Source organism: Numida meleagris, chromosome 5 (genome assembly GCF_002078875.1).
Source record: "Numida meleagris isolate 19003 breed g44 Domestic line chromosome 5, NumMel1.0, whole genome shotgun sequence".
In the NCBI taxonomy this organism is placed as follows: domain Eukaryota; kingdom Metazoa; phylum Chordata; class Aves; order Galliformes; family Numididae; genus Numida; species Numida meleagris.
Window position 1 is genome coordinate 26,421,096 of NC_034413.1, and position 25,057 is coordinate 26,446,152.

Sequence of the window (25,057 nt, forward strand, 5' to 3'; positions counted from 1 at the left end):
GCATGTCTCCAGATAAGTCATTACTGCTTTGGATTTGAAAGACTAAATGTCTATCCAATAATGCAATTAGCCCAGCTTGCCATTATTTCCTAGCAGAGAAGTGATCAGGAAGAAATGCATTACCCAGTCAGCACAGTGGAGATGCCCTTTTTCCTCTGAAACATCTATGGTTACCTCTGAGCACAGAACGTGATTGCATTTTCCTCCCACTCATGCCAGTAGTCTCAGAGGACCATATGCAACATCATTCCAAGGAGCTTTTTGGCTCAGCAGTGCAGCAAACCACTTCTTAAGTTATGTCTAGAAGTGAAGAGAAGCTTTTCCTAGGGCAGGCATGCCTAAAGAAAAAAAAAAAAGGGTGAGATCAGGATTTAGGCTGTAGCAACTGAAAGCTCTCCTCCAGCAGCATGAAGCCAAAGGCAAATTGACAATTTCCAGAGAGAAACATATAAATAAATACAATGAATTTAGAACTAACTGATATGACTTTGACTAAGCAACTCTTTGTTTTTGCTGACTGACTTAACTTTAGAAGGTTTTCATTTAAAACAGAGAAAATAATCTTAAGAAAATAATACACTCTGATTTCACTCTTTCTTGACAAGCATCCCACTCAGTTATAAATCTACTGCAAATTCTCCTTCTACTTTATTTATATTTCAAAATAAAATGTAAAGTATTTGGATTTTCATAAGTTAGAAAGCATTCAAAAACAGAGATACAGTTCTCATGTTTACATGAGAAACTCTTGAACAGAGGTCTAACATGAAGAATAATTAATGTACAAACCGACTGTATTTAAATTTGAAAAAAGAGTGAATCCAAATTCTTAAGAGGTATTCATCACACAGATGAAACTTATCCATGTAGGTAACATTCAGACGAGCAGTATTTTTTCTTAATCTCCACTAATACATCTTGTATTTTAATAATTTTTAAAGGCATAGGAAATCCTTAGATACAAACACTATTTTTGTTACCGACAGCTTTCTTGACAGATCTTTCATTTCAAACAGGTTCTGCACTACAGTATACGGAAGTTTTTCACCGGGATTTTTTTTTTTAACTGTTTTTGGGAAAAAAGAAAATCTTGAAGCTGCCCGTGTGACCAAGGCACTCAGAAGGAACAATCTTAATTTTAGCTGTACTTTGGTAAAGACACAAAGCCTCACTTTCAGCAGACAGCTGACATCAGAGCAGACAGGGAACACAAAACAGGCGAAGATTAGATGCAAACTGTTCTCTGTGGCTTATGCCACAACAAAACAACCATTCTTCAGGATAGATGCACATAAAAAGAACTCGATGGAAATTATTTTTAATATAAGAAAACCCAAACCACTTATGATTTGTAGAGTATGGTAATGTCACGGACCAGTGTGAACAGCTTTTCTTTCAGAAAACAAGCATTCAATAGGTAATTCACATAACATGAGTAATCTCTGGTAATACTTTACATCTGTGTTAGCTGGTAAACATCACGTCTGTACGTTCAGATTGTAATTCATCCTAACTACACGAAAGTTGCAGGACTATCATCCAACTACAGAGCAACTTGCAAAGGGGTGAGTTCTGGCTAGTAATACTGAAATTACATGGCAGAATTGTGTAGCAAAAGTTATAATTATTTGTAATATAGTATTACACTAGTTTGTCATTTTATCTACAGCTCAAGTGGGTTTATAGTGAGCATTAGCATAAATTAACATCAGAATGAATTCCAAAATTTAGGGAGTAGGATGGAAAGCTAAGAATTTTGATTAAAGCATCATTTTCTAACTTTGTTTTCTAACCCTAAATCATGAAAATACTGAAAAATACAACGTTATTTTAAAAAGATGCATCATTTAGAAAATAAGTCTTATTCCTTAAATATGATGTAAAACTAACATAGAAGAATAAGAGTGCTACATTAAATACAGTCAATATGATCAGATGGCATGATGAAGATACCACTGTACGTCCTCTGTTACTTAGCCCAACTATGGGTTTTTCCATGCTTTGCTTTTTGATGGCCACTGAACTTTTTCCACTTATCCCTAAGCGGATTGTCCATACATACTGGGTTAACACTTGAGAGCCAGCATTTATTTACAACTGAGAAAACAAACAAACAAAAAACCCCAACATGGCTGTGGCTGTCCTACAGTTATGCTCACTCCACTGCAGTACTTGAACGAGCACAACAGCTCGGATATCTCAGAGAATGCATCATTGTTCTGAATGGTCTTTTCTTCCCCATTTTGTCAGAAGATGGCTCCCTGTTGAGAGGATCCTCATTACTTTTCCCAGCCTGTTGAACAGGTTCTGTCTGGAACTGTTCTATTTGAATCTCAAGATGTTTTTGAATGGCTAAACCAAGGACTTCTGGATCCACTGATGCCCCATACACTTCCCATGTCATTCCTTCATCATCCCATCTCACTTCCCGTACTGGAGACTTGGGCACCTCCAAGTCTTGCTCCAGGTTCACCTCTGGGAACACATGAGAGTGGCCTTCTGCTGCAGCCGCTGGGCTTGTTGCAACAGATTTGCATTCCATGGTTGGAAGAGTTTGCACCTCGGCATCTCTACGCTCAAGAGAGGGTTTCGGTCCCTTGGTTAAATCATTTGCAGAGGTCATAGTCCACATATCCTTGGTTTTCATTACTATGTCTGTAGTTTGCTGGCTACTAAAAGCAACAGAAGCAGTCTGTGTTTCTGGAGAAGCTGTCTCCTGCTGAGTGCAGTGCTGAGCTTGCTGTAGTTGTTCTCCAGGAATGCTACAGCACTTCAGGACTCTCTTGGCATCCAGGCCTGATTCACTTACTGAAGACACAAGCTTAGGATAGGTCAGAATGTCTGAAGTGGAAAAGGAATGAAAACAGTCAGGTGCTGCTTGCTCTTTCCCTGACTCGCTAACTGAGCATACCAATCGTGGAACAAGCTGTATAGATGGTATAGGCAAAGAATGGCAATAGGCAGAGACAGTGGCATCTACTTTCATACAAGAGTCCTGCCTTATATTACAGGGCACTGCAGAATTGTTATGAACTGTCATCACCATGGGTGAATATGCAGAGTTTGGAATATTACTGTAAGTCAGACCACCATGAATAATCCCAGTGGCTTGACTGAGCATTGTCCTGTTGGAGAAACCATTTCCAGGCATGTGAGGTCCAAGAACAGCACTGTGAAATCTTCCAGGATCTGTGTAAACAGTTGTATTATGTGGAATACCACCACTGTCAAAGCTATTTGTGGGGACTTTTTGGTCTATAGGTAGAACTGGAAGATGAGTCACAAGGTTTTGATAGTGAGATGTATTTTCATTTGTTTCTGATCCATATCTTTCTGTTTGGAAAGACATCCTCACCACTGATGGATCATGCCTGCTGCTAGAAGAGCTAAGGCTGGAGTCAGTAGCACTGGTTTCTATGTGAGTGACATAACTCTGCTGTTTGCAACTGCAAGTTAGGTCTGAGTGGCTTCTCTGGAGAGCAGCTCTTGGTTCATCCATTTTACACATGCTTTGCTGGTGCTTAAAGCAGGCTGAAGAAACATTCTCAACAGTACTGCTCTTTACACACATCTTAGTGTCACCCACTTCCCAAGATACTGGGGACTGTTCAATGATAAGAAAATGGTTTGTAGTCTTAGCTGTGCTCCATGAATTGTTGTCGGGTGACTGATCGTTCATGGTTTGGACCACTGATCCAAGTCCCATCAGCCCAGACTGTGAGAAAGACCATCTAGGAGCTGGCACACTCCTGGTGTCACTCTCATGTCCCAGGCTTTGGCAAACAGTGCTGCTGTGGCTTTTCTTAAGCTCCTGTTTGTTGCTTTGCCTTTCCAAACTTGCATGCCCAGCACAAATGAGACTCGAGGAGCTCTTTGACAAGGAGTGACTGTTGACATTCAAGAGACTGTGACAAGTAGAATTTAGCGTATCCTTGTGGGAATGAGTGTGGAGCTGGTGGCTGTCAGCTGACATGGCAAAAGGGAGAGATCTGCAAGAAATGATGGGGGAGAAAAAGAAGCAATTTGAGAAGGTAATATAAAAGAGTTCTCCTTGGTTTCTACTTATTAACAATAATCATCTAAACAATGTTAAGTACTATCTATATCCACTGAATTTACTGGAGCCATTTTTTGGGACATAGAGACGTCATATAACTTAAGCAAAAACAGGTATATTTTTAAACAAGACAGTTTTTCACCATGGTGTTTATCAGCCAACAATATTAACATTACTGTCAAAACAAAAAAAAATATTCCGTTCATAGTTTCTTGATGTCATCATTTCAGAAGTTATCCAGTCACCACAGGAGTTTTCAAACATAAACAAGGTCTTGAGAGCCTAAACAACTGAACACATTCTCCCTTTTTCCTTACACTTCCTAGCAAGCTTCTTTGGATTTTGTTTTGCAAAAAAATCGCTATATTAGTCACCTATTTTTCCAGATAGTCTCTACAGAGACTGACAGAGAAGACATGACATGAAAGGAAATGAGCCCTGCCAGATTTGTGTGGAGTTAGTGCAAGAGTTCCCAGAATCTGTAATGCTGGGGACCATGGGGTGAAGATACCCAACTGGCCCACAGCAGGGTCAGTGTGCTTTCCAACTTGTGCTTACCAATGGTGTGATAGGAGATGCCAGCGAAGAGCAATCCAGTGCAAGGCTGGAGGTGAAAATACCCTAAGAACTACTGAGCTGCATGGAAAGTCCGCATGTCAGTACAGAATCTGTCAAAGGTACATGCTTCAGAGCATGGTTTGGGCTTCTTATGTCAATCACCTTTGGGAATCTACAAGTACATACTGGCTGCACCAGAAGCAAGGTAAAAACAAAACAAGAAAATCTAAATTGGGAGGAGCTGTTGACTTCCTCGAGGGCAGAGCGGCCTTGCAGAAAGAACTTGACAAACTAAAGGGGTGGGCAATCATCCACTGCATGAAATTTAACGACTAAATGTCTATAGGTACAGACTGAGGGGGGTGAGAGGCTGAAGAGCAGTTCCACAGAAAGGAATCTGGGGGTTATGGTAACAGCAAGTTGAATATGAGCCAGCAGTGTGCCTGACAAAGGGCATAGCCTGAGATGCATCAGGCCCAGGACTGCCACCAGGAAAGAGGAGGGGCTGTCCTGCGCTGCTCTGTGCTGGTGCAGCCTCATCTTCAGCTTTGGTATTCAGTATTTGTATAGTAATTTATTTTAATATTCAAATATATCTATATCTATGTATACACAGACACATATACCTATATCTATATATATATATATATCTTTCCTAACAGAACTCCTTCTGTTGGACAGAAAAATCTTAACCATTTATTCACTGCTTCAGATAAAGTTTCCAGGTCAAGTACTACTGGTTAAGTTGCTGTACGTAAGTGCAGTGGAAGTCACAAGTTCTCATTTTAGAGAACTTTCTATCAGATGTGCTGTATACACTCTGCCTCTGTAGCAGGACTCCTCTAGAAAACGTCAACAATTTCTTGTGAACTGTATCACTACAGAAATAATGAATGCATGGAACAAGACCGCAGTACACAAATGGAGGACAAAAGAACTCTGTTAATGTAATAGGAAAGTTCACTTGTAAGACCAAGGGACCAAAGAGGGCAAGGCTGGACATTCAGACCTCTCGGTGAGAAGTTTCTACTGTGATATTTACAGAATGAAAGAGTCAGCTGCCAGCATAACTGGTAAAGAGCACGCTTTTTTCTCCATCTGCAAACCAAGAGCTCTGTTTTTGATCCAAACAGCTATCACTGCTTACACGTGTAATTCCTTTTTCAGCGTTAACTTTGGCAAGCTAATAGTTCATCTTGCAACATTGCCATCACTTGAAATTCACCTGCATTGGCTGCTTTTCCATAATGAAATTACACTGAACAAGACAACATTTAAAATACTATTACTTGGAATCACTTCTCTGAGAAGCATTATGTTGAGTGCTTTGCAGTAAGGATTTGCAATTGGCAGCAGTATCCTTTAGCACTAAGATTTGCTCAAATTTGGACAAAACTGTATGCCAAAAAAAAGGCAGTCTCCCCTCCTTCATTCATATTTGTTGAGTTAGCAGTTAAACTCGTTATAGACTCCAACTGCAGCAAGCCTGCTCTGTACAGCAGACAGCCTCTCTAGCCTGTGGGACTCCACTGGCTGCTGGCATCCAAGGATAACAACATAAGCATACCTGAAATTTCAGATTCTCGGGCTAAAGGCACTGCCGAGAGCAGCCTAGCCACTGCTCTATTTCTATGAGTTTTTCAAGAATCCTCACAAAATCATGCTCAACACTTAGAAGAGAAGCACGTGCTGGGAAAGGGACAGTTTTAAAATACTTCACTCATCTCCTCCTCCAGAATGTTATCTATCCTGCAGCCACTTATACCTATGAGTATAGTCTGTCGCAAAGAGTTCAAAGGAGTCAATAGGATTAAACACCAGAGCGTAGCAGTCTGCAAAGCGAAGACCTTATACTTAATCTCTTTACAAGTCAACACCTGCAAAGGCTTTCACACACACTGGGATGAAATGATATTTACTAGTGGAAATTCTGTCAGAAATATTCAGTCACGAGTGAAAGAAGGCTTCAAACAGACCCCGGTGTAAGCGATACAAGGCTACAGAAGCTTTAAAGAGCTCTCTCAGAAAGTTTACAAGGTTCAAATACGTATATATACGCAGATACCAAGATCTCTGTTTGCCTTCTTTATGTAGCATTTCTGCAGAAACCTGTGTAACTAGAGGTGATGCAAATTTCAGTTTAATTCATCATCCAAATGAAAAGCAGAGACACATTCACCAGAATGAAACAGTCCCTGGAAAGAATATCCAGTGTGATGTTCAAAATGAAACCTCCAACGAGAACACTTCAGGTTTTTTTTTTTGTCCCACCCATATAGACTCCAACTGCGGCTGAAATCATAACCAAACATGGGCCATACACCTTAAAAACCAATGTGAACACTTACCAGTTAAGTAAAACAACACCTCATCAGATAGTTCAGGACATAACTAAGGATGGGAAGGAAAACAAAACAAAACAAAAGGTCAAGAAAGAAAACAAAGCTCCATCCAAACAAGATGAATCATCTTTCCTTAGAATAACACACTTCTCTACCATGTTGAAATCCAAAATCACATTTTCACAGACAGCTCAAACACTTCCCCCTTTATAGGTCACCTCTTGCTTTCCCCCTCGCTCCCTTGTAGCTAAGAGCTACAAGCCCTTACACAACTAACACATTTTGTCTGCCTGGCACAGGCAGAGCCCTGAGCCAGATGTGCACCCATGGAGCTATGCGAGGAGGTGATGGGTGCAGAACAAATGTCTGGTAGGTCTGGCCTTTGCTGACCTCTGCTGCAGTAAAATGTTCCCACTACATTTCACATTAGCATGAGCGAGCACACAGCTGTGTCAAACTGCGTCAGCTTGCTGACCCAGATTTTTTTTTCCTCCTTTTTTAACTGGCTTAGCACTCACTACAGCAGATCATCAATCCAGCTGAGCATCCAGCCCCATTGATTGCTAACATCAGCACAGGGAGGAAACAGAAAAAGACCACCCACTCTAAAGAAACAGACCAGTGGCATAAGCCCTGAGCAATGCAGTGCACATGCAGTGCCTTTCTTCCAAAGACTTTGGAATTGACATGCAATTCCATACCTGCCTTCTCAAACATCTTCATTTCAGACGTGCACTGCTGGAATTGATGCTCCAGAGTACACAGAATTTTTTGCAAGTACCATATACCTCCCTACAAGAGGTGGCACAACTCTGCATATACAGACTAGAGATGCTGCAACACAAGTCTGTACAGATTGCACCCAGCTGATGATTTCTGAGAAGGAGAAGGAAGCCAGCACGTCTGGGTGTGTACACCCACATTTTTTTTAGCGGGGAGAGGCTGGGAACATGTGAGAGTATGAGAATATTCTCTCACCCGAGAACAGGTGAGAATCATGTGATGCTATTTAGAAAACAAGCAAAACAACAAAACGAACTCTCTACTGTAATTTTATAGTCATGCAGTGCCATCGCATTTTGTGAATCAGCCAATCAGGAAATGGACTGCCCATGAGAAACACAGATACAGACAAAGATGACTTAGTGGGTACCTGAGGACCTGAAACTTTGTTCACACAGTTGTGTAAAGAATGCTTTGCTTATCTTTCTTGCCATTTTTATTTTTTTTTCTTTTCTTTAAGGAAATGCATCACTTCTAGAACAATAATTGTATTCAAAAATACCTACAGTAGATTCTGAGTTGATTCGAGATTTTCATTTGAAAATTCTAAGGGGATCTGCACCTAAACACACAAACAAGAAAGCATGAACCCTGTTATGAATATACAGAAAATTGTTAGACAAGCAGAGAAAGGATTAGGATAGAAATGGAATTAACATCCACTATTTTTGGCTTAGCTTCAGATAGCTTATGAGGGAATCTAGGCTGCTTTCACTAATTCCACTGAACTACTTTAAAGCAACAAACGTGTATTTTGCTATGACTTATGATTAAAGTTGTGACCTATTTTATGTATTAGTAAATTTAGTCTCAGAATATTAAATATCATGTACGTTATCTATTGAAATATTATTAATTATGGTTTCAAATACTGCAGCACTTTTATATTGTGTGCACATACTTCTAAGTAGAATTTTGACAGCAACAACAATTGGATATAAAATTGAGTAATTCATTGCAATCACGTCATATGAAGAGGAAGCTTTCATGTGATATTCAATACCACATAAGTCAGTATGATCGTATTGAGCTCCTGCATCATGTATTTGCTAGTAATTGCTTTCTTTTCTGCACTGGCGGGTTTCATAAGAATGTTATAATAAACAAGGCATCCACAAAACAAATCCTAGATTTCATAACAAGGATAGTAACATGGAATATTGGCATGCAGAAGAGAATATGCTAGTAACAAATCTAGCAATGGTTGCATTTCCTCCAATAAGCAAAGTTGATAGTAATACAGCAGCCGCTCCACAGCGAGCACCATCTCTTTCTGGGAAAAGATGTGGCTTTATGGGGTTGCAAGGTTTTTGCCCAGAATTTGCTACTTCATTTGTACCCTTCTGGTCCCACTGTGCACCAGCCCTTGACAACCCGTGCAATAACCAGCTTCATATGAAAAACAGAACTTCTGCAATAGCACTATACTCCAAGACAATGCATGTTTTCTAGCAAGAGAATAGTGTGATTTTAACGAACTTACGAGATTTACGCGAATAGAAGGCTGCTATATCTAGGTTCTTAACTCTGCTTAATCTTATTACAGACACCATGGTTATAAATTTGAAAAGGCAAGAACAGTTTATGGTTGACATAGCAGAACGTTCATTACAACCTAAGCAGCAGCTGTCAGTTAGCCATAAACATTACTAACATCTGTCTGGGACACAACACAACACACAGAAATAACAAAAATAACTCAATTTCTGCCTAAGCATCCAAGTTACCTCAGGTACCAGAAACAATGTCACGCATTCACACTGTGTGTTCTTTTCAGGACTGCTATTTCAAGCAATGCATCTTCATTGTTAGTATCTACAATCGAACATCCGAGATAGATGTTTACCATAAGTCAAATGACATAAAAAGAAATCTTTTCCAATAAGACATTAATTTCTTCTAGAGCTATACTCGTTCTAAAGAGGCTTATACCAACAGAATGAAAAAAATTGTGTGGTCGCATCTAAAAATCTGGTCCTGCCTGTACTCTTTGAGAATTACTGGTAACTTGCACGAGGTCAGAAAGGCCTGTTCAGCACTGACTGAAGACTGACTTGTAATATAAAGCTTGAGAGTCTCCCTCTTACTTCACTTACCTTGAAGAAATGGTCCATTAACAGTAATCACTACTGTTGGGCTGGGAGTAGTCAAACCATTTGAAAGGCATTGGCAAAACAGGATTAGCTACGTTAAAAAGCTTAGAGACTCAAGTGTCTGGGATTAGTTTTTTGTGGGTTTGTTATTTTATTTTGGTGAGGTGTATGAAAAAGGAAGAAACTGAAGTTGAAATAGGGGAAAAGATAGCTCTCATTAAGGAACTTCAGGTCTTTCTCTAAATTCTGTAAATAACTAAATCAATGCAACCAGATTAATACAGAAACAGGTTGAAACCCCAATTACTTAACCTTTAATCCATCATCTTCCTTTCAGCTTTCCATTTTGGAATAACATTATATATTTACTATGCCTTGTTCACTTAAATCTGCTAATGCTCTCCTCTAAATATTTTAGGTCATTTCCAAGCACCGGATAGATCTACAAAACAGACTGATGTGGGCATCTACAGATACCATCAGATGCACACAACAGATCAGTGCATACTGTGTTTGTGATTGGGAAGATATTTCAGGTCTGACTGCATGTTGTTGCTCCCCCTGCATCACAAGAAGCACTGGTGACAGGGGTGATCACCATAGTTCCCTTGTAGGAGGAGGAAGAGAAGTACATTTGACAGACTAGAAAACACAAGAGCAGAAGAGCTACAACACCCGGTGCTCAGCATGGCAAAAGCATAGATTGTGTGTGTTTTATGATCATACAAACTGACTATTCGCAGCTTCTCTTTCATTTCTGTTAATTACCACTTTTCTTGACAGGCTTGGGAAAAAATTTCCAGCCCTTTCTTCTCTTTCCATCAGCTGAAGCTGAGCATGCAAGACAGAAATCTCTCTGTGTTGCCTCTGTGTGTGGCATCAAGATGAAGAGGAGAGTACCCTTCCTACTCTTAATGGGCCTCAGCTATTTCCTTTCACAGGACCAAGTAGAGACACCTTCTCCCAAATCTTGAGGTTACCATGAGTAGCCTGGTCACCAGTGACCTCACCAGAGGATAATAAAATAATACCATGTCAGAAATGAGTATGTTCAAACATTTGTTCATCCATGCATCTCAAGGCAGAATAGTAATGCCAACAGCGTGCATTGCCCACAGCCTTCTCGGGGGAGTAGGGAAGGGATCTGCCACAAGCAGACATGAAAGCGGGCTACAGATTACTTTGGGAATCAGTCTTAGTTGTTCATAATGTACTTATCTTCTGAAGCGGGTAAAACTCAGCTGTTGGATGGAATCAGGAAAGAGAAATTCAGTAGCCCAAGGCTAACCCCTAGATACAAACAGGCTATGAAGTTGCTTAAGTCACTGCATGCTTGAAGGAGTTTAAACACTTAGAGGCAGGAAATCAACACTCAGAATCAACTCGAATCAAAATAAATGGCTGAAATGGCCCTGACAGTGTGTGAGCCAGGAAAGAGGAGCTGGAGTCTATATTCTAAAGTGATGCCGATAAAGGAGGTGAGGCTGAGAAGTATGAATGCAAAGAAGGCTATTTTTATGATAACTTTAATGGAATTCCCAAGAGGGAAATTCACACTGGGCTGTAAATAACTTACTGGGAAAGCAGAGGGGTATGCTGTATCACAAGGGAGGCATGTGCTGGGTGCAGTCCAGATGCCACCATAAGACAGATTGTGTAAGTGTGTGTCCTCTTCACCACCACCCTTTGTTCAATCATCTGTCCCAGAAACAACTTTAAGAATCCGCTTAGGATTTTGATCTTTTTTTTAGAAAACCATATGCAAAACATTACTGTCACTATACCTACTTGTACACACAGACCTACCTCAACATACAACCTGCCCTAGAATACACCTGACAGAGCTAAAACATCATGAGATACTGTACAGTTGTACTTGATGCTTATTGTTAATATAAGGACAGCTCAATTCTTTACAGCTCACCTGTTCTGTTGGGACAGTTAAAGCTTTTCAATTAAAAATAGACTATGTTGAGATGCTCGTGTAATCAGATGGTTTCATGAGCTGAGGGTTTAATTAACATCAAGTATCATGATATCATGCAACACTCATCTAGAATCATGCTTACACGGAACAGTGTATGCCTACAGAAGTGGTACATTAATATAATTGCCTTGCTGGTTTAAGCAGAACAGAAACAGTTAATTCAACTGCCAGATTTATGCTAGTAAGAACTGCTAGCTACTGATATCCACTGGCATAACAGAAGTCCCAGGATAAAAACCATTTCATAATGTTTTTAAGAAATTAATCTTTAACGCAGAAAATCTGCAATGACCTATCCACATTTGGATTTATTTCAAGACAGACATTAGTGAACCTTTTCTTCTTCACAGCAGAAGAATCAAAACCTATTCCATCACACACATGAGTTAAGAGCTAACAGGGCTGGTCTCTGCTATCAAATGACTCATCCTCCTCAGAGCTGCCTTTTTGTGTCCACTTTCAGCCACAACAGTATGTCCCCATGGTAAACCTACTTAAGTGGAACTGTGTAAAAACACATGGTGATAGCTTGCTCAGCAAGCCTCTACCCAACTTGTCTAAGTCTGCAAACTGCACGGGTCACTGTTGCTTGTGAAGCATCATGAACATAAAAATCATACAGAAAACCCTAAGTCTGTCTATGGCCTGTTCCAGCCTCACAGCGAGGAAGTACAGCTACATATCAATGCAACCTGCTTACATGAGGCCAGCAGTTTGCACATCTAAAACCCCACCCAAACAGGCCAAGTAAATCAGGAATCCACTTGCAAATTCATGTGTCTTAGCAGAAAATACCCAAGCTACCTTCTTTGTTGTTTGCTTGAAAGCTTAATAACAGCGATGGAAAGAGATGAACTCAGCTTGGCTTAGCCTCCCTGCCATATGGATACCCCAGCTTTGCCTTCAGGATTCAGCACTGTAGGCAGTTACTTCTGATTACAAGAGCAGCAAGATACTGTGATGCTCCACCCTGACAAAGTAAGGTGCGTCTGACACCTAAAGCGAGTCCATGGGCAGCTAGCATGCATGCTAACTGGAAGGACGTGACTGAAGCGTCAAGCCTTCATATGATATGCCCACACTCCTACAAAATCTTATTCATTTGGGCTCTATGTTACATTGCCAGCAATCACAGCTTTAGAGCTAATTAGGGTGGCAAACAAAGAAAGCTCAAGTCTGCCTCAAAAGCACTAGCCAGACAGAGCCACGAGTACAGCAGCTGCAGTGTCCACATATCATCATTAACAGAAGGATGGTAGTTCCTACAGTGACATCAAGCAGGAATAGTGGTGACATAAGCAAAGGTAACAGTAATCTGAAGCTCTTCCAACATCTGTGATGTCCAGAGAAAATGTTTACAGACTGAAAGATGCCCCACCAAAATGATCAAAGGTGGTACCTTCTTCTTAGATGTGTAGTAGTACTCTCTTTCCTGCCTAAATAAACTTACTAGCAAATCATCTAGCAAGACCAAGTAGTTTACCCTCACTTCTTGTTCTTTCATTTTCCTCTGCAATACACCATGGGCAATAAAAACACAAATTCTTTATTAAAATTACGTTTATGAACTGTACACAAAACACTGGAGAAGAGAAAGATTCAGAAGGGCAATCTAACTACAACCAGAAATTGTTCTGAGCACTGGTGGTGAACAAAAGGTGACTGACTTCCAGATTATCAAAAATAATTGGTTGGTGATTAGAAAGAGGAAACAATTGCTTCCTGCTTCTTTGTTTACTGATACATGGTATGACCCTGAGCAAATCATTCACTTTGTGACTCAGTTTACTCATCTGTGACTCAGGGATTAGATGCAGAAGCCCCTGATGTAGATATTTAAGGCTTAATTCATGACTGCAGAGCACTCTAAAATCCCAGGATAAAAGATATTAGACACTGAGAAAAACATATTTTCATTCTTCTTTACTAATATTTGGTTTGAAACAAATAGAGCATCTTTTTACATGAAATTTACGTTGCACTTGCAGAAAGCTCATCTATCAGGTCATGTTTAGGACAATGGATTCCAAATATATAAAACTAGCATTAACAGTAGTTTTATTTCACCAGAACCAAGAGTTTCTCAAATGTATGTCATCTATATGCTGTAGATCATATAATGTAGATAACATGCAGGCTAATACCAGCTATACTATGCAGCAAAGACTTATTACAAGTAGATTCATTACACTTCTATAAGCAGAGCTGACACAACCAGAGATCATGTTGTCCTGCAGACCTTCGTTCATTTGCAAGCTTTCATTTACTTGGATGAACTTTTCATGACTCTATCTGGCAGAAACTAGATAAGATTCTATAACAAATTTAAGGTTTTGGTTCACACTGCAATCTCTATCCAAGGAGATAAGTGGTGTACACATATTTAGTCATGTAAGTAAGGAAATGGACTAAAAAAAGTCTATTCAAACATCTTTTATAGCACTGCTACAAGTTTCTTTTACCCTACTGTAGTATAAGTTTACCTTTAAACTACACAAGCAAAGAATACGGCAGAAACTGGGAAGAGTAAATTTCCTTCTCAAAACTGATATTTTGTCACATGTAATAGTTATCAAGCCAAAATGTGATGTCTCAAAAAAGCAACTTTCCCAGTTACTCTGTGGTCTAATCAGATCAACACAGGCAATGGTTGCCTAAAGCTTTCAGAAACAAAGATTACTCTCTCAAGAATGACAGAAGAAAGGCATCAGAACAGAAGAGGGTTCACACTCACAAAATGCTACCCAAAGCCTTTGATACCAGGGACCATACGGAGAAAAACCAAGACACATAAAAGCAGCAGACCAAACTTGCATTTTTTTGCTCAACTCCAAGTATATATGAAGAACTTCCTCAAGAGCTCTTGTTTATATCCTTCTTTGCAGAAAAAAAAAAAGTGTCCCCCTCCTCTTGGCTAATTTTAACCACAAAATGAGCTGCAATAGCTTCTACTTCCTTATTAACACTTAGTCATGCCAGGCACACAAATACTGAGGTATAAAGAGAGAGGAGTTCAGGAGCTGCAAGACAGCGCAGGTTCCTCTAATCATCAGGGTAAAGAAAGATCCCACCTGTACTACCTGGACAGTTAGAAGACGACAACTCAGTAAGCATCTCCTGTTAACCGCTGGCAACAAGATACCACTTATGTAAAGTTATTCAATGTTCTCGGAATTCTTTACCATTCAGGCATTTTTTGACATATTCAAGACCCAGGTGGACAAAAGCCTAAGAAATCTGATCTAGCCTCATAGCCATCTCTGCTTTGAGCAGGAATTGCAGAAGATGAGCTCCCAAGGTCTCTTCAAAAGGGAATGATTCCGTTATTTCTGTTTTCATCATCTTGTGTTTTCATCTATCATTGCCAAATGACAGATCCCGTTTAATGGCTTAGTGGAACTTGCAGCTTTTACAAGGTAAAAGAGGAACGAGTTTTGACAGGTCATAAGAGTAATCCCTGTACTATACAGACAAGGAGATACATATGAAAGAGGCAACTCCAAGGGTTTTTTTTTTTCCCAATATGTCAGCACCTTTCTTGCTACAAAAAAAGGACTCTACTCTCACAATAGTTTAAAGGCTATTTCAGAAACAAAAAAAAGCTGCTGAAACAGGATACATCTTTGTCCTTGACAACATTTCAGGACATACTTATCCACCCTGTACATTCACCCCGCTCAGTCATAGACACTGAACTTTCCAGCAGACTCCTAGCAGGAAGCAATAAAATAATTTCAAAAGCCTAAAAATAATCAAGTTCGGAAGAGTTATGGTGGCTTTGTGTATTCATCATCTCTCCAACTTCCGCATCAGGTTTGTACAGTTTATGAGCAGAAAAGGAAGTTGAGTTGTCCAGTTCAGCTCAGATAAACTGAGTTCTGTCAGTCTTATGCATTGTTGACTGGAGCAAAGCTTCTGCAAGCCAAATGAAGGTTTTACATCTGCTCAATCCCATTAATCTTCGTTCGCACACTGAGGTGTGTCCTTGCTAAAGATTAATTAGCAGATATTCTGCAGAAGGAGAAAGAATCCCACTCTTTTCTCTGTTTTGTATCAAATCCACAGTGCACAAGAGCTAAGCCACAACTTTGGAAGATATCTAACACAGAGGAATGGGTCACTTCAAAGGTGATCTTTCTTAGGATGCTTCATAGGCACAGAACAACACTCAAATAATTCATGTGCTTAATGCTCACACTGAACACCAAGCTGGCAAGGACCTGGCTGATGATGTTTTCATTTAACTAGCCTGCACCTGTTTCAATGCTTTAAGTGAGTGTATATACTTAAGCAGTCCCAAAGTGATTTATGGAGATTCTTGTTGCTTAAAAAAAAATTGCCCTGAGAAGAACTTTATTGTGAAGTTCTTTGACAGCTTTGGTAAAGGAAAGAGACCATTCCTGCCATCTACTAAAGAGTTGAAGGATATTCTTACAGGATCGTTCCTAACACATACATGAACTATCAGCTGCGTAGCTTCACATGAATTCAATAGTTCTAACAGATTCATAAGAAATACTGTGTTATGGATCTTAACCAGAGAACAGCTCATTTAACATCTCTCAGTTAACTCTCTTCTCATTGTATCCCTCCCACAGATATTCCTGGCCACTGTACTCCAATATTTATTTTCATTCCTCGCCTCTCCTTGCTTTTTCAGAGATGAGATCTCTCTTGCCAATGAAACATCACCTCCCCATCCCACATTCCCCCAAGCAAAACAAAAAAAGAAAAAAGACTATTAAGAGTCTGGATTATTCAGCTATTCTAGACATTTTAATAGCTAAAAGAAGTGCTTTCACATATGATAATGTACATGCACACAGCTTTACCATTTATGCAAGTTAAAAACCCCTCAGCACTGCCTGGGAAATGCACCTGACTACTCTTAGTATACAATCAAGTAAACATCAAGGATGTTACCTTAGGAAAGAACATCAACATGAACTTCTATTATGGAAATAAAAGCAGCTTCAGGCGCTTTCATAACACTGCTTTCTACATGCCTATTTGTAGAGTAATATGGTGTACAAACCCCCTTTTGCAAAGGGCATAATCACAGTAATCCTTTTTTTATTCCTATTTTCTTCCCCGTAATTCCCTTATTACTAAACAATGAAGCCACAAGAATTAACCAAAACGCTCATGCTCACAAAATCCATGGTGTTGCTCATGGTAGCAGAAAAAAAAAAAGGGAGAGAAAAAGAGTGAGAGGCTGACAGAGAGTAATTGTAATATCATTTGCAGCCTATGATTCATGCTATATTGCTCTTGGGGATAGACTGCTCTGGGACTACAAACAAGCAAAATATTGCATACATCTGCCAAAGACATAAACTTTGATTTATTTGGGGAAATAAGAGAATCACGGTACATAATAACAGCAATAGGATTTTTATTTTTTCTGATTCATTGGAAAATGCTTATGAAAAATGAATAAATACCATTAACAGCGCTTTCTCTGAAAGCTTCTTTCCTAGACTGCATTCTCCTGAAAGATGTATAACAGCTTGCAATACCCAAATGCAAGGGACCGGTCAAATACACTCCATCTTCATTTTAAAACATTAACTACACAGGAAAGTAATGTAAAATTTGGTCTCTAATCTCCAGAAGAGCTGCTGAAGAAGAAAGAGGATTTTGCTGCTCTTCTGCACAGAACTAACTACCCTGCAGAAAGTATAACATTATCTGACTGGTACAGCAAATACTTTTACTCATCTGGAGTGCTTTAAGGCTACCTGTGATGTACACAGTTTTGTTGTTGCTCTAAACCAAGAGAAAAGTAACCTTCCGTAGTATAATAATCATAAATAACAATTTTTGCCTGTTCCACTCCCCCTCATACATTCTTATTTCTTAAGTTTATTTTGAAAACACGTAGTTTATCATGTAAGGAAAAATGTGAATTTGGGGTGGTTAACTAATGGGGATTTATCAGATTTGATACCATAAGCCAGCTCAAATACAACAATACTGTATGGCGTTTGCTGCTCTTACTGCTTGTGCAGTCCTAGGCAAGCATCAATATCTACACTCTAACTACAACTCTCTAGAGCACAGCTCAAGTAAAAACTTTTGGTCAGCAAAATCAATAAAACCTTACAATTAGTGAACAGTGTTTTACAGAGTGACTGAGCCACGACACAGAAAACATAAAGCACTCAACAAATCCACGCTCATAAATTAAACCTCCCCCAAACCTAATTATTTTACACAAAGACCCCTCAGATCTTACTGCAGTCCTGCTGCAAACACTCAGATATGTGCTTAACTTTAAGCATGCAAACAACTACTTGCTGACTGTAATCTACATCTTGGTGAGTGGAAATCGCTAATATTTTTGTGTCGGCTAATTACATCAAAATGAGAGTTACTGCAAAAGAGGTAGATTTTGATCTTTGTATGGTCCGTCATTTTTATGCAAAAGATCAACATATTATAAAGAATATCCAATGGTTATCTTCCCAGGCATCTGTTATGCTTTAAGTTCTGTACGCAGAAATAAATGTTTGCTTTCCCCACCTCTTTTAAACCTCTTCCCCAAAACCCAGAAGTGCATCAGCACAAATTCTTACATTTAATCACAGCTTAGGAACTGCAACATATGCACAATACAGTCTTCTGCAGTGGTTTCTGATTAAAAATGTTGACTAACAGCAATAAAAAGCCAAATCAAATCAATCTTTCAGCCTTTAAAAATTCAAGTTCCTGTTTGAGATAAAAACATTAAAGGTTGTCCTAAATAAAGATTGATTATTTACTTAGGAGAGAAAAGCATAAAAACAAAGCTGACATCCAGAAGGCATTGAGGTATTTCTCAGTTTTTCTTCCCTTGTCAGGCATTAACCTCTTAGGAATTTAAAACAAAACAAAACAAAAAAATGTGGTACACTTGGTGGTAAAGAAGAGAAACCGTTCTCCAGTAGATCAGTACCAAAATGTAATACTTAAAGCCATACATAATCTAGAAATAGAGTGACTAGTATATTTTACAAATACTTGATAAAAGGCATATACATACACACCTAAGTTAAAGACACAAGCACAGGAAAAAAAAAAAACAAAACACAATCTGCAGAATTATATTAAATTCCATTAAAGTTCTGAGCCATAGGTCTCACACTTTAGTAAAAGAGAAAACTACAATTTCCTTGGCTTTTTAGTTCAGCTACCAACCCCCTGCTGCCAACGCAGCACTTACAGAAGCCTGGCTCTGTCTCTGTGCAGTTCTTCTCCCTTCCCCTTATCTGGTTTGTTACTCTCAAAGACCTGCTGGAAAAACGATGTCCTTACAGGAGACGAGAGAACAGGCAACGCGTGACTCCCGTGGTCCTTACCTTGCCCCTACTCAGAGATGGCACATCCACCCTCCCTGTCCAAGCTACTTGGAGGAGATTTAAAATAGATGCTCAAATTTAAAGAGAATGAAAGCCAAAAGAGTTCGGATTTCCTTTAGAAACAGGGCTCTTTGATCCGACTGATGCTGTTGACACTAAGGTGAGTATATAAGGGGAAGGAGGGGGGGGATTGCTAGAGAGCATCAAAGGCAGGAGACCGGGAGATGGGGTTTCCTCTGCCTAGAGGTGACGCCCCTTCCTGCCTCCCCCTTGGCTGGAGAGGAAATAAAATGGAGCTTAGAAGGGAAGGAGAGAGATAATCCTGCAGCTTCATCTGATTAGAGAACTGGGCCTGTGCAGAGCCGGCAGTGCCGCCAGGGAAGCACAGGGAGGGGAGGCATAGAGGGGCAGGAAGAGGAGGAGCAGAGAGAAAGGAATAGAAAAAAAGGGAAAAAGAGAATGATAGAAGGTATACAGAGGAGCCGGCAGCTGGTCCAAGCTACCCTGGTGTGTTCAATTTCCACCTTCACGGAAATGTGAAAATATCAGTAGGAAACACCCTCCGCTTCTGGTAAACTAGTGCATAAGCAGAGAAGCAACCATACACAAAAAAGAACCCAAACCCAGAATGCACTAGATGTGTGGGTATGGATTGGTGACAAATCTATCCTAATGGATTCAAAAGACAGAATGTTTGAGCTGACTGGGAGAGATGGGAAAAGCAATATGCCACGAAGAGTCATCTAGCTTATCGGGGACAGGACACAAGTTAGAAGAAATTTTCTTCTGTTGCAAGTGTTTTTTTTTTTTGTTGTTGTTTTTTTTACAGAACCTGCTTCTTACTAAAACAAATTTGAGCTGAAGTGTCTTGAAAGAAGTGGACATCAGCGCACACCCCATGGTGCTTGCAGCTCTGGTCTGGGCTGCATGCAGATCACTTGTCCCTCCAACAGGCCCAGGCCCTGGCAGTGCACTTGCAGCCACAGCCTTCCTCCTGCACCCATCACAGGGTGCCTGCGGGCTGCACCTGCACCTCATGGGGCACACCCTGATGCTGGCAGGGTTCCCTGACACTGCTACTGTTGAGCATCCCCTGTCCAGTCCTGTCCTCCTCTGGTAGGAGAACCCCACCTCACAGGCCACTCGGTTGGCAGAGGGAGGCCAAAACCCTACCCCCCACCTAGTGCTTTTGGAAACACAAGATTGCAGCCTGAAGTCTTCAAAACAGGGTGCAAAAACAAAGTCATTTTCTATGCACTGTCAGGTTTTGCTCCTAAAAGATCCTTACACACACACACTGAGCAATTCCTCCTTTGGCTGCAGGTCAGAATGCATTTTAGGGGTTAAAAGCTATGCCTAGGTCAGCAGCAGCTTTCTGGCTTTATTTTACTCGACAAGTTTATAACAGCAACGAAGCAGACTGGGCATTTCAAGTCAGCTGCTTGTGCTGACCTTGTGCATCCTGCAAAGCTAGAAAGAGAAGCTCCTTGAACCCATCTCTTCCAGAGCACTCCTATTGTGGTTCCTGGCAGCCCAGGATCACATCCAGGCAAACTCCCCACAACGGTACAGGACTTTGCGAGTGCTGCTAGAATCACCAAGGTTGGAAAATACCTCCAAGATCACCTAGTCCAACTGTCCACCTACCCCCAATATTTCCTCACTAAACCTTGTCTCTTAGTACAACATTTAAGTGTTTCCTAAACCCTCCAGGGACAGTGACTCCAGCACCTCCCTGGGCAACCCATTCCAGCACCTGACCATCCTTTTGGAGAAGAGGAGAATCAGTTTTTCCTAATATCCAACCTAAACCTCCCCTGGCATAACTTGAGACCATTCCCTCTAGTTCTATCACTAGTTACTTCCTTATTCCAACAAAAAGCATTGGCTGAGGTGATGAGACATGTCCCAGCACTTATAGATAACCCAGCACTGTTCCATAGATACAAACTGTGAAATGACTCAGTGCACAACCCTTCCTGTCAAATGCATCTTCCACATTTGTCTCAAGTTGTCCCATATCCCAAGAACATGTATAGAATAAAATGTGAGGATAATATCACATTTTCTTTAAAACCCCTACAGGATAGAGTCACATAGCTTTCTCATCCAGGATTTGCTAAGTCTAGCAAGATTGATGGTTTTCAATGAAAGCATCAAAATGTGCTTATTGAAAGACACTGGTGACCAACTGCTACCTGAACAGCTTACATACCATTGGCATACATAAAAAGCTGAATAGGCCCCACAATGTTAATTTTTCATGTAATTGGAAAAGGCACAAAGATGCCTCAAATCCAAGTTCGCAGAATTTCTTCTGCTTCCTTCTTTAACCAAGTTCACAGTTACAGGAAACTGAGAAGTCAATAGCCTATGTCTTCAGATACGTTAGGCTAACTCCAGCCAATGTTCATGAATTTCTTTAGGGAAGAAGTGTCTCTCTGAGCTGACTCACAAAAATGCTGCTTGCAATTTGCTCGTATCTCTCTGTCTGAAGGCTTTGTCTGCAAACCCTGGAAGGCTGATATTTCCTGCCTGCTGATTCAAAGCCACTTAAGCCAGTGAAGCTGCACCTGCAACCAGGTCAATTTTAGCTTAATGCATTTTTGAAACGTGTTCTAGTCTATGAGAACAACATAGCCCTCCAGGAACAGTATGCTGTCTTGTGAGTAACACTGCTCATTTGCCTGAATGTCATCTGTCACAGCCAATTCGGATCAGGTCTTGGACACTGCCACTGTAAAATATTTCTGAGTGTTTTTGAAGACTAACAGCACTTCAGAACAGACTGCGTGAACTTTCAAAATAATAGCTAATGCACCACAGGCAAAATAAACTTTCATTACGCACTGAACCAGTTAGATGCTCTCCACTCCAGATACTGTTAACCCCTGCTGAAACTGGCATCCTGTATGCAGTGCCAGATTTTCAGCTTTTGCCAGATGTTTATCCAAGAGAGTGCTCATGTCAACCCAAAGGAGTTTCTGTCCATCTAGTATACGAGCTAGCACGCTGATTGTTTCCATGGGCACTTTAGGCAAGCAAAACACATCAGAGATCACTTGAAAGCATAGAACTGACAATTCATCTTCAATTTGACATAGGCAACACATTTTTTAAAACGGAATTTTATAAAGAAATCAACTCTATCAGATAAGCAGTATCACAAAAAAATCAAATTGAAATAAAATTATTCACAGGTAACAGCTGTAATTCAAAGATAATTTACCAACAGAATCCATATGAATGCATATTGACATTCTACTTAAGAAAGCAATTCATTGTATATATATATATATGTTTAACTTAAAATCCCTTGGAGCTACAAAGCATCTTTCCATGTACAGGAGTTATTTAGGAAAAGGAGTGCCTCAAAGGCTGCATCCAGTATGGCCCATGGTAAGCCTCTATTCTCTAACTTATTTTTCTGTGAAAAGGAAGATGATTTGTGTGGGTTTATCTCATCTGTTCATATCATAAGGTCATTATGAAATACGGCAGATCACCTACATTCATCTTTCCTGGGAATAATGCTGTAATGCTACTGACATAACTTTTTTCAAGGAGCAGCACAGACGTGAAACTCTTATTGGGGGATTAATCTTTTTGAAAGCTTTCAGGCTTTTTAGTGCTGTGGAAACTGGTATTTTAGAGCCACATCATCTACTTTATTTTTTCCATCTTGGATTTGAGCTCAACAAAGCAGCGCAGTTCTGTCACCTTGATTTTGCCTTGGCAGGTTGCAAGGCAGCCTGCTGGTTTAAGCAATCTCATCTATTTCAGAGACTTTTCTTTTTATTTTACCAAACAGAATAACAATTGATTAAGGAAAATGCAAGCAAGATGACCCTTTTAAACATATTTTGTGTAAACCAAAGATTTCATGACAGGAAACCTAGAATTTCATCTTAAAGCAAGGGACTGTTACTCTGCTCTCACTTCTGCTTTGCCCAGTTCTCACTTCCTCCGAAGTGAGGAGGAATCAATCACCAGAACATCTCCCCTGCTCTCCACTGTTGCTTAATAGCCAGCAGGAAAAAGTAACAAATAAAAGCATACAAGAAAAAAACCACAATGAAAAAACAAACAAGGAAAGAAACAAAATCAAGCAAAAATGCTTCCAGCCACTTGTGGGGTAGCTTTAAGCTTCCTTTCATGCCAGGAGAGCTTTGCCCTTTTTGAGAATTTAATCACATGTTTAGATTCACTCTCCATTTTGTTGCAAGTCTTCCATCTGTTCTGTTACTTGCTTGTGCTCCCAGAAACAAAGAAACAGGAAACAAGAAAAACAAACAGAACAAAACATTAGGCTTTGAGAAGGGCAGTAATTTTGTCCTATGTCTTAGGTCTGAAGTCTTCACAAAATCACATTACTGTATATAGTAATAGTCCTCAGTCTCCTTCCACAAAATATGATTCAAATAGTTAATTGGTCTTTGGACAACAAATAGGAAAAAAAAAAAGTACTGGTGTCCTTTCTGCGTTGTAGCTCACACTCAGGGCTAAGTGCTGTGAACAAAGTCTGCTCTAGAGACAGCTGGCTCTGCTTAATGATGGTCAAACATCTAAATAAAGATTTGAACTTCTATGCCTCGGTTTCCCAATTTAAAATGAGGAAACAGTACCAGCAAGAAGCTGGGGAAAGTACCAAGGAAAACACTGTACAAGAAGAAAGAACTGCAGCTTGGGAACATAATTTCCCACTCTGAACCACTTTGAAAAAACATAGCTGTGTAGCCCCAAGAAAGGCATTGTTTTCTCATATGACCTGGAATATTCCCAAACAATTTAGCTCACAGTCATCACAATGTGCTTGTCTGGTGGTCCATGGCCTCTGGATTAACATTCAATACTCTTAAACCAGCCTTTCTCTCACTGGGCAACATGCTTTGGCAGCAAATGCATCTCCAACTCTGACCCGTGCCTTGTTCTACCTTTCTCCCTGGCATCCCTCAGGTGAGTTGAGACTCCAGGATGTGTGCAGAGACAGCGTAATAGAGGGAAGACAGATGGATAACAGAGGCTTCAGGAAATTTGGGGGAATTTGAAGAGGCTTTAGATATAGTCTCTGTGGCTGCCTTTATTGGTTCACCTTCATAAGAGGAGTGATTCTTGGTTAAAGAAAAAATTATTACGCAACCAATATAAGAGAATGACATTCCAAATTAGACACAGAGAGCAACAGTACCATGTATTAAATATGGCGTGCATAACCAAAACCTGTAAGGTAGTACACACAGATCTCCGAGCAGCCCCACAGCCAGGGAACAGTGCTATTTCAAGTTTGACCAGTGCCAGAGAGAACTCACTGGGAAGGACTGTAAGCCTCAGGCTAGCTCTGCCCACAATAATCTGCAGGTTTGATTCTGTGACAGATTGAAATGCAGTAACAGTGTTTATGCAACTAAATCTTGTTCTAATCCATTAGTTTATGTAACCTTTGCTCATGGACATACTGACTCAAAGGTCTCAGGAATCCAAAGAAAATCTTTAACTCTCTCTCATCCTTCAGCCCCTGGTTGCCAAAAATACACAAACAGAATGTCACAGAGCTCTCATTCATTCTCTCTGAGAAAAAAGCTAGGTTGGTAGGACAAAAGGAAGTACCAAGTCAAGTCCTAAAAAGCAATGTGCCTCTCTGTAAAGACAATCAAAGTTATACAATAAGTTAGATAGCAGTAGGCAGGTGTCCTTCAGGTTAGTATTTCCAGCTGTACACTGTACCACCTGAATCTCAGGCTGGGAAGGGAACAGAAATGGTTTGGTTGGCTCCTAGGGGAAAAAGTATAAGCAATAGGAGCAGCCTGTGTGCAACACAGGCTACAGCAGTCAGGTTCAGTCATTGCTAGCCTGCCTACATCTGCTTCTTTTGCACCCTCCCCTCCCCTCCCCTCCCC

The 25,057-nt window shown here is 40.3% G+C and overlaps 1 protein-coding gene across 5 annotated transcripts in view; it reads right to left on the reverse strand.

Moving 5' to 3' along the window:
• Window positions 1,303-25,057, reverse strand: part of GPRIN2 (G protein regulated inducer of neurite outgrowth 2) — a 30,854-nt gene continuing 7,099 nt past the window's right edge. For 4 of the 5 annotated variants that reach the window (XM_021398975.1, XM_021398974.1, XM_021398973.1 and 1 more), the window contains one exon: window positions 1,303-3,989. In XM_021398975.1, the coding sequence (XP_021254650.1) occupies window positions 2,156-3,973 (1,818 nt within the window). In that variant the 5' untranslated portion in view covers window positions 3,974-3,989 and the 3' untranslated portion in view covers window positions 1,303-2,155. Of the gene's footprint in view, window positions 3,990-19,160; window positions 19,579-25,057 lie in introns of those variants that run through there. The other variant, XM_021398977.1, reaches the window with a different exon arrangement.